Here is a 10,789-nt window from a genome sequence, read left to right as displayed (position 1 = left end):
TGCCGGTGTCCCAAGCTGGGAGTTGCCCCAATTAAAGATGTTGACAAAGGTGTCCCAAGATGAAAGCAGCTGCTTTCAGTGATAGGGTGTTGGGTTGGGTGGGGCCTGGCAGTGGTGTTAGGCTGCATGTTCAGAGATGCAGCTTTGTGGCGTTCAGTGTTGGCGGCTATCTCCAGACCCTGTTCGGTGTTCCCAGGTACAGGCTACCGCATGTAGGGGACTATGGAAGTGGTTACAGTGTCCCAAGACAGAGGCGATGGGGGAGCCCCATGTTGGTAGATGGGGGTCCACACAGGAGTCGCAGCTGGAGGTTCTGTGCGTGGGCAGTGGCTGGGTGTCCTGCGTGGGAGCAGCAGCTAGGATTCCTGCAAAGTTGGGCAGCCAGGAATCCTTCATGGCTCTTATCTACAAAGTCCAAACGGACTTTGTCTTATAAGTGGCTAAGTGACAAGAAATAATTAAGATAGGAGGTTGCATAAGTTCATAAGATATATCAGCTTACATATTGGAAAAATTTGATAACAGCTCAGTAAATTATCTTTTCTTATTAAAAAAATTCCACTTGCCATACTTTTAATTTTTCAACACACCTTTCATTATATTGCTTCTTTGAAGTATGGATCTTCTGATTGGAAAAACCAATCATATTTATGTCTAAAATATGGATTCAAACACCACACATTTAGTTTCCACAAAAATATATTTAATAAGCTTGTTATATAAAATCAAACACTTAACATTTTATCAATAACTCAAACTGATATCTAACTAGGAGTGCTTGTATTTTGGAAGACTATCTAAACTAAAAATATATTTACATATTTACAATACAGGTATCTAAAGAGCTATGAAATTCACAGAATTCTAGAGATTTACAGGCTAGAAGTATCATAAATTTGTCTATAATCAAATTACTGTGCTAATTATGAACAATGTCTTAACTATTAAACCAGGAGGAAAATGGGAGGGAAATATATAAAGTTTTGTAACAAACACTTAGAAGATAAAAAAGGTAATATAAAATTGGTTTAATGACTAAGATTTCTTATTGAATCCCTGATTGTCATTTTTGGCAGCTTAACCCAGTCTGTCAGAAGGCAGTGCACTATGCCGTCTGGAACCCTACACTGTCTCATCAGAGCCATGCTAAATCCAACTAAGAGCTCTGGATGAAACCAAGTAGCAACTTTTGAGGGATGCACATACCTTCCCCACACAGGCTAAAGCTTCTTGCTTAAATTTATTCCTGAAAAGATTTTTCTCAACATGCTTCAAAAGGGTTCCTTACATTTAGCTGTGTATGTGTGGGGGGGCCATAGACAGAATTTATCACAATAAAGATTCCAAATCTTATTTTATATTTTGAACTATACCATGGTAAAATTTAAATCATCCAACTCGGACAACATTCCACACTAAAGCAATAAACATCTTTTTAAAATACTGCATAGTTTCTCTTTCTTAAAGAAAGATACTGCTGCTATAAGGAGTTACCAAGTGATCATTTCCTTTTAAATATCCGATGGTAACATTTTTTTCTGCATATTTCTCCATCAAGATTATTCAAAGCAATTTCCTAATATGCAATATTTGAAAGCATATCATGTTGACTCTTAAAATAATAAATTCATTTCTTTTGTTCAATAAAAGAAAATTTCTAATAACAAAATATATGTAAAATTAGAACTTCCCAAAAGTAAGCTGCCTTTATTAACCGAAGTATTTGTTTGCAGTTTTTTCAACTGTGAAAATATTTTAAAGCCCTTATAAAAATTAAATTTTATTCTTAAAAGGTTAACTTAAAAATTCTTGCCATGTTGCTGGGCATACCACTGCTGTCTCTGCTTGCGGTTTTCAAGCTCAGTGAGAAGAGCCTGTCTATAAGCTTCATACATTTTAACAATCTGTTCCAGTTCTTTCATGAAGAGCAACTTTAGCATTCCCTGGTATGTATCCAGGTCAGCCAGCTGGAAGAGTTCCCATTTCAGAATGTGGTCATATCTGTTTTAAAACATAATATTCACAACATGTGCATAAACATGTATTTATTGCAATAAACTAGTCTTTTATAAACATTAACTACATTATAACTAAACAAACTATAAACTTTATAAAGATAAATGAGTTATCAACTTCCTATTTAAAAACAATATATTTTTTTTCTTTCTTTTTGAGTCAGGTTTCCAACAAGTTGCCCAGGTTGGTCTTGAACTCTTGAGCTCTAGCAATCCTTTTGCTTCAGTATCCAGAGTAGCTGGGACTACAGGTGCATGCACCACACCCAGCTCTAAATAAACTATTTTTTAGGAAAGGGAGAAAAATATTTCACTTCAAGTTAAAGAATGCTCATTTAAGTATCCATTATTCTAATACTAATATTAAACCATGAACATCAATTTCAAATAGATAGCTATGTAATTTTTCTCTGAAAAATGCATTCTGTGGTATTTGTAAGTTTATTCAGAGTTAACTGTCAGCAACTTAAGGATATTTCAGACCACACTGTGCTTGCAAATGATAATGCACAAAAAGGGGCAAAGTCATGTTTGTTACTAATGTTAATAGATCTAGTAGAGGAATTATGTTCACAACAGCATACAAGGAACAAACACAGGAGGAATGAAGAGAAACCATCATTAGCTAAGAATTCCTGAGGAATTCAATGCAAAACCTACTATTGAAAAACTCAAGAAAGAATAAACAGTTTTCAAAAATGAGAAAACAAGTAGAAGGTAGAAGACTCCACAATACGGTAAAGAACTCTTGAAAGATTTATTTACATGTATCTTTAGCTCTTTTTCAATACAGGTGAATCATATGCTGAGATTGAACTATGCAACCAATTACTATACTTTGAGATCCAGAGACAACACTCTAATTAAATGTTCTCATTTTAAAGATGAAAAAACAAACAAACCTAAAAAGGCTTTTTATCTTTTGCAAAAGCATTTAATGTCCAAAAAAGTTGAGAAAAGCAGACAACTACAAACCAAAAAGCTTTAGAGTAGTAGTTTTAAATGTTAATATCCTTTAAGATTAGACAAAGAACATAAACTAAAGCAAGTCACATAATATCATATTGGTATATGATATTAAAGTTATTTCTCTCAAACTATTGTAGCATAGACATAACAGGAAGCTCTGACTGCAACTTCTAGCAAATTTATTTTTAGTAACTTTTTGGGGGGGGGCGGGTACTAAGGATTGGACCTAGAAGTACTCTGCCACTGAGCCATGCCCCTAGCCCTTTTTATTTAAGACAGGGCCTCACCAAGTTGCTTAAGGCCTCACTTAGTTGCTGAGGCTGGCCTTGAACTTGTAATGTTCCTGCCTCAGCCTCCAGAGTTGCTGGGATTACAAGCATGCACCACCATGCCCAGCTTTTAGTAACCATTTATAATATGTCCTATCCAATGGTTCTTTGATAACTGATTTACCATTTTAATCCAAAAGAATTGTCTATCTAATTAAAAAAAATAATAAGGCTTTTTAAAAAGTGAAAAGAAGCATATACTGAGTAGTATGAGCCACATCCTATGCTTGACACTTTGGAATACGTTTCTGTCCAATTCAGGTATGTGTATTAGGAACAACAAGAACATAATATGGAAAACCACAAGGTAAATATATTTTCTTGGCCTCCCAATTTTATTCAATTAATTGAGATACGCAAATTTACTAGTAGATAATGATATCTTTATAGAAAACTTTATGTTCTCTTTAATCAGAAACTCCTGTGGACATAAATTGGAGAGATACTACAAGAAATATTCAATTAGCCTACATGAAGACACTTGCATATAAGTTGTCTCCTATAACTTTTGTTATTCATGTAGTTTAAGATTTTATTTATTTATTTGAAATAAATTAATAATTCCTAACAAAAAATCGTAACCTCCCAGAATATCCTACTTTGTTTCAACCATATACTTACCACTTACCTGGATCCTTACTTTTATCACAAGTACTGCATCACTTTACAAGTTAATCTCCTATGAGAACATAAGCTTCTTATTGTATCCCTAATAGAAGTCTTCACACAAAGAAGTGAAGATTCAATAAATGTTTGAAGAACTAGTATTTCTAATCAATGATTTTCAAGTTTTGTAAGCTCTTGCTATCCTTTCTTCAAATAAAATGATGTTTATAGACCCAATATTATTAAGAGAAAATATGGCACTCCTTGTGTTAAAGAGCTCAGAGACCCCTAAAAAAAAAAATCTCTGCTGGGGACTGGGGCTCAGTGGTAAAGTGCTTATGTGAGGCACTGTGTTCAAGCCTCAGCACCACATAAAAAACACATTAATAAAATAAACAAAGATACTGTGTGTCCATCTATAACTAAAATAATGTTTTTTAAAAAAATCTGTGCTATATATTCACTTACTTCACAGGGGCTCGTGCATAAACCTGAAGCCAGTCAGGAATTTCTGCAGTATGATAAGGATTTGCAGGTACCAGAAGAGACTGATTTCTTTCAGTTTGCTGTGGCTGGTAAGTGACAGGAGGGGGTTGATCATACCGAGGTACACTAAGAAAACAGAATTAACATTCATTAAGATACAAATCCTAAAACTAAGCAAGAAATTATAAAGAACAAAGAATAATTTTGCATATTTCAGTGTGCTTCTTGCCCAAACTGACTACTTTCAAGGAATGGCTTTCTTTACCATACTAACTTTTCTTTACCATGAGGAAGAAAAATCCATCTTCCTTTGAAAATTGGGAGTGTTGCTAGTTTTAGGGTATGTCTTCTGGCTGGTATTTAATCTTTTCAAGGACAGTGTCAAAGGAGGTTACAAAAAAATTGGATAAACTATAGCCTTTACATAAAGGTTTAAAACTAGAATCATACATTTCTCTAATAACTTGTAATTAGTTGTAAATTTATATTGAAACAGTTGATAGCTTCTCTACAAATAAAAAATGATTTTCTTCCTCCAGTTGATTGAAAAGAGGGAAGGGGAAGAACTGGGAAATGTAGTATAGCAGGGACAGATACAATATCAATTTAAGAGAAGGAATAGGAGTTAGAATTGACTAGAACCTATTTTAAATCATGGACTTAAAAAGTCTTCCTCCAAACATAAAAATTTATGTGTATATCAGAAAGGGTCATAGCTTCTAAACCAGGATTAAAATAAGACACCACACTGTGGTTATCTTCAACTTTTCTTTCATGAGTAAGTTCAAAGGGAAACATTCACTGACACTGCAAGTTGGCAGTAGAGAAAATTGAGGCTCTGAAGTCAAATATACTTGTTTTTAAAACTTCAGCTTGACCACTATGAGTCATTAATGTGGGCAAAACTGCTTCACTTCTCTAAGCTCCAGCTTACTATATTTGTAAAAGTGAAATAATAAATTCATACCACACATGATTATTCTCAGATTAAATGAGCTAATGTCAACCAAGAGCTCTACTGAGGATTTAGAAGAAATCAAATTGCTGTTACTACTACTTATGTGATCTGATAGAAGTGTTTATTTCCTCCTATTTTCTTCAGAGATGCTGGAAGAAGCAAATTAATTAATTGTGAAAATGCTTTGACAACCATAAAAATTCTATAATATTGTAAGGATAATGCCGATGAAGAAAAAAGTAGACTCTCAAATGTGGTTATTTGGGCCACAAATATCTCAGCAACCTAGTGATAGCAAAGGGTAATGACAGGTTTGGTTCTTTTTTCCTTTCTTTTTTAAATATATTTTTTCAGTTGTAGATGGACATAACTTTAATTACTTATTTATTTTTATGTGGTGCTGAGTAGGCAAGCGCTCTACTACTGAGCCACAACTCCAGCCCAGGTTTGGTTCTTTTGAAGGGAGAACAACCTGTCATTCAAAAAACCGACCAAATGCCACTAAAGAGAATCACAGGAAAAAAAGATTTTCAAAGCTGAATCAATGATAAAGTTTAGCCTTCTCTGTGATACCACTAAAATATATTTTCATAATGATTTTAAGGATTCTTAAAAAAAATCACAAATGTAGTACTATAACCAAAAACCTGTATTATCCAAGATGATACTAGGTAACATTTATCAACATGCTGGTGACATTTTACCCATTTTTAATCTTATGACTCAGCTCTTGAAGTTCTATAAATATAGTTAAGGAGAAATACTTGCCACCTCATTACTAAACTACTACTAGCTTTATATGTACTTTGAAATCCAGTGTGTATTTTACACTTACAGCACATCTCAATTTGGATTAATCACATTTCAAGTGCTCATGTGATAACTGGCTGCAGTATTAGCACAAAGCTAAAACGGTGGCAACAAATCAATTGACTGGTAATCCCAGTATCAGACAAAATAGAATAATTAGCTACATTGATTAAATAGATCTGAGACATTTAGTCCAGTCTCAATTTTCACTTTCTTAATTGGGAACAGTAAGCAACACTACATAAAATCATGTCTGAAATTGAATAAAATTCAAAAATATTTTGATTAAGGAGGTAGAGGTAGGTATGAATTATTTACAGGAATTTATAAAGATGTTTTACTTATTTATGTCAACTTCTGACTATCTAACAAAAACATCCTGGCATATTAAAACAATCTGATTACAAGAACACTGAGCCTCTTTTTGAGCTTGTTTAAACAAAAAGTACTTTTAAAATTATTAAAGTCATTCATCACTAAACATAAGTTCAGAGAAAATTATCACAAATTTTGAGAAATAAGGACTTAAATCTCAAGTTTCAGGATACCTACCTCTGATGAAACTGTAAGTCCAAAATCTAACACAAGACAATCTGAAAACAAAAAGTTGAAAATAAAATTGATACTCTACCTAGGAGCACAAGGATGTCTGTACTGAGCCTTTTTATTTGTGTGATCTACATAATAAGTTCCAAATTCTGATGACTCAACTCGTTCCCATCCAGGAGGAAGTCCTTCTCGTTCAAGAGGATGGCTCCAATGAGTTGTGTTTGTATTATGATCGATATAATATTTTCTCCCTCTCATTGTCCAGTCCACAGACCAGCCAGGAGGAAGGGGTAAATCTTCAGACCCATGGTTAGTTAAATTTCCTAAAGATGTAGCAGCAACTCTCCCAATACCTGATGGGAAAAAGGAAAAGAACAGTTATTAAATTATCTCTTCAGTTAAAATTTATGATTATGACATTATAAAGTTTTTCATAAAACTAGCCAATATCATTATTTAATTACAAAATGAGGGAGGAACTAGACTTTGACGTTAGTGTGGTTTTTCAGTTTGAGGCTTCCATTATCAGGCCTTATGAAAATTTAACTAGTAGTGAAGAAGCTACTTAAGTACACAGACTGCAAAAGCAAAAGCAAAGAAAGGAAAATCTTTTATCATTTAATATTTGACATTTCAGCAAAAAAAATAAAACTTATAAAGTCATTCCGAGTTTATAATTTCTTAAATAATCAGGCTGTGCCCTAGAATTATTAAGGAAGCTTATCAAAGTAACAAGTGGCTCCAAAAATGGACTAAATATCTCAGATCTATTGTGGCTGGCGAGCATTTTCACTTAACATGGTATCCTTGGATACAATCTATTTTCTTGCAAATTGACAGGATTATATTTTTCTTTATGATTCAATAACACTCCATCAGGTATATATACCATATTTTCTTTATCAATCATGGTACCAAAATCAAATATTTACAAAAAAATTAACAAAACATGCAGGATCTCTGTGCTGAAAACTATAAAAGCGCTGACAAAAGAAATGACAAGAAGACCCATTATGTTAATGGACTGGAAAATTCAAGACAATTAAGATGTCAATTATCTAGAAATAATCTTTATGTTCAAGATAATTCCAATCAAAATCAAAGGAATTTTTGCACACATAGGTAGACAATAGACAAATGGGCTTTAAAATGTATACCAAAAGATAAAAGAACCAGAATAGTCAAAATAATTGTGTAATATAATTAACATATTAATTATGCAAATTTATGTTTCACTGTGACATTTCCACAACATACACAAATCATGCATTGATGATACCTACTCTTCTTTCTATCCTTTTCCTGTCCCCCTACTTCCTAGTCAAGTCCTCCAATAGTCCCTCTTCTATTTTCAGATCATCAGTATGTTTTTTTTTAAGTTACCACATGAGAGAAAACATAAGACACATGTCCTTCTGTGACTGGCTCATTTCACTTGACATGTTATCCCCCAGTACCATCTATTTTCTTGCAAATGACAGGATTACATTCCTCTTTATGGTTCAGTAATACTCCATTGGATATATACACCATATTTTCTTTATCCATTCATCTGCTGACAAGCACTTCAGCTAATTCCATATTTTGGCTATTGTAAACAGTACTGGAAATAAACAAGGGTGAGCAAATATCTTTTGGTATGCTTTCATTTCCTCCAGATATATACCCTGGAACAGTACAGCTTGATTACATGGTAGGCAACTCTATTTTCAATTTTTTGAGGAACCTCCACACTGTTCTCCTAAGGGCTGTATTAATTTACCTTCCCATCACCAGTTTATAAGGATTCCTTTTCTCCACATTCTCACCAGCATAGAGAGATGCATAGACAGACAGACAGACAGCCATTCTAGCTGGGGCAAAATGAAAATTCAATGTAGTTTTGATTTGCATTTCACTGATAACTATATCTAACAAGTGTTTCTCAGATATTTATGGGCCATTTGTACTTTTCTTGAAAAGGTCTATTCAAGTCATTTGCCCATTTTTTTTATGATTAGATACGTGTTTTCTTAAGATTTTTTTCTTTTAGTTCTTTTATAAATTCTGAATATTAATCCTCTTATCAGATGAAAAGCTGGAAAATATTTTCTCCTACTATAAACTCCTTTGCTCTGTTGTTTCCTTTGCAATGCAGAAGCTTTTAAATTTGATGTACTCTCATTTGTCAATCCTTGCTTTTGTTCCCTGAAATGCTGGAGTCCTATCCAGGAAAACACTGCCTATGCTACTATCTTGAAGTGTTTCCCCTGTTTTCTTCTAGTAGTTTCAAATTTTCAGGTCTTAGATTAAGGCCTTTGATTCATTTTGAGTTGATTTTTGTAGATAATAGATGGGTCTAGTTTCAATCTTCTACACGTGGATACCTAGCACCATTTGTTGATAAGGCTTCCTCTCCAATGTATGTTTTTGGTACCTCTGTCAAGAATCAGTGGGCTAGACAGACTGCCAGAAGCTGAGAGGAGTGAACATATTTCAATACTCAAGTACCTCTTGAATCGCCTGGTTTCCATTAAGGCAAAATAAGTTCTAATTCTCTGTAAACCTCAAAACAGGCCCTGTGACTGCAGTGAAAAGAATCCCAAGAGAACTCAGGAATAAAAATGGAGAAAGCAGCTCTTTAGAATGAAATTTCCAGAAATACCCAGGTACTAAAGGAGGGATGGGGGGGGAACAGGAACCAGGGAGGCTCTCAGGCTAGTTAAAATGTGAAGTGACCAGGAAATCTGGAGTTTCCTGCAAGAGTTGGCATTTTTTAAAAATTTTATTGATCTTTTTAGATATACATGTAGAGCATATTTTGACATATTTATACAAAAATGGAGCATAATTTATATAAGAATGGGAATTTCCTGAATGTGAAATGTACCTCAGAGTGAGGGATAAAAATCTTGTAGTGTCAAAAGCAACTGCTCAGTGTCTTAATCAGAGAGGTATAAAGAAGAGTTGGAAAAAATATTCCCCTACACTAATAAGTTTGTAGGATCTATCTATCCCAGACTATCCATGAAGCCAACAAGACCAAAGAATGAACCACTGCCTTGTTCTTACGGAGAGGAGCTACACATGACCTGGGATATAGATAAAAGGACAACAGGGCCTCTCAGGTCCTTTTTGTAAAGATGATGCTGACCTCCCACTTGCTGAGTACCATATACAGGACTGTGACATCCCCATTCCCTTTGAAGAGCTCCTGTGACCTTCATGGAGATCCTCAGATACCTGGATGGGAGCCCTAGAACATAAACTCTCCAAGGGCAATCCCCATCCTGCTTCTTCCATTTTCACAGGAGCCCCCAATCCAAAACAGCTGTGGTTGACCTTTTCTGACTCTGATCCATATCCTCAATTAAAACAATTAGAATCTGGATCCTAATTCTGTCTGAAAAACAACAGAAAAATACAGTAGTGTAACTGATAATTTCTTCCTTTCTCTACCAACAATGAGAATAAAATGTGAAATTAAATGATAAAATCAAGAATTAGTTAGCTGGTTCATTTCTGGGATCTCTATTCTGCACTTGTTATGGTTTGGATTTGGAATGTTCTCCAAAGGCTCATGTGTTTAAGGTTTGATCCCCAATGCAGCGATGTTAAGAAGTGGGGCCTTTGTCTTTGGGAATGTGATTGGATCATGGGTTCTGACCTCATAAGTGGATTAATCCACTGATAGATTCATAATCTGATGGCAATATGAGGAGGTAGTACAAACTGCAGGAAATAATATCTAAATGGAATAAGTCCATCACTGGGGGTGTGCCCCTGGAAGGTTATTTTTTCCCCTTCTCTCTCTCTCCTGTTAGGGTCCGTAAAAAAGTCAAGATGGCGCCTGGCACTTTGCCAGAGGGAGTGGTTTGTGAAGTAACGCCAACAAGCCATTAGGATGATGAGGATTCCTTAATGACTGACTGCTGTATCTAATGATGTTAATTAAGTTATCTAATGATGTGTAATTAGTTGGGTACATATACTTCTGTGTCCTGTAATAAAGCGGCTCCCGCTGTATCGACCTCCAAAAGTTACTTGTCCCCCCCCCCCCGCCCTATTGTCCATTCCCAGACCGAGCA

The 10,789-nt window shown here is 34.8% G+C and overlaps 1 protein-coding gene across 2 annotated transcripts in view; it reads right to left on the bottom strand.

The window, feature by feature from the left end:
- Positions 1–686: 686 nt before the first annotated feature.
- The window catches only part of Sav1 (salvador family WW domain containing protein 1), a 25,678-nt gene continuing 15,575 nt past the window's right edge, over positions 687–10,789 (bottom strand). For both annotated transcript variants that reach the window (XM_015490888.2, XM_048798610.1), the window contains exons 3-5: positions 6,805–7,075; positions 4,388–4,531; positions 687–2,001 (exon numbers count right to left, since the gene is read on the bottom strand). In XM_015490888.2, the coding sequence (XP_015346374.1) occupies positions 1,800–2,001; positions 4,388–4,531; positions 6,805–7,075 (617 nt within the window). In that variant the 3' untranslated portion in view covers positions 687–1,799. The remainder of the gene's footprint in view (positions 2,002–4,387; positions 4,532–6,804; positions 7,076–10,789) is intronic.

Source organism: Marmota marmota, unplaced genomic scaffold, assembly GCF_001458135.2.
Source record: "Marmota marmota marmota unplaced genomic scaffold, marMar, whole genome shotgun sequence".
NCBI lineage: Eukaryota > Metazoa > Chordata > Mammalia > Rodentia > Sciuridae > Marmota > Marmota marmota.
The sequence above is the reverse complement of the archived record's forward strand: the minus strand, read 5'-3'. Positions and strand labels throughout refer to the sequence as shown.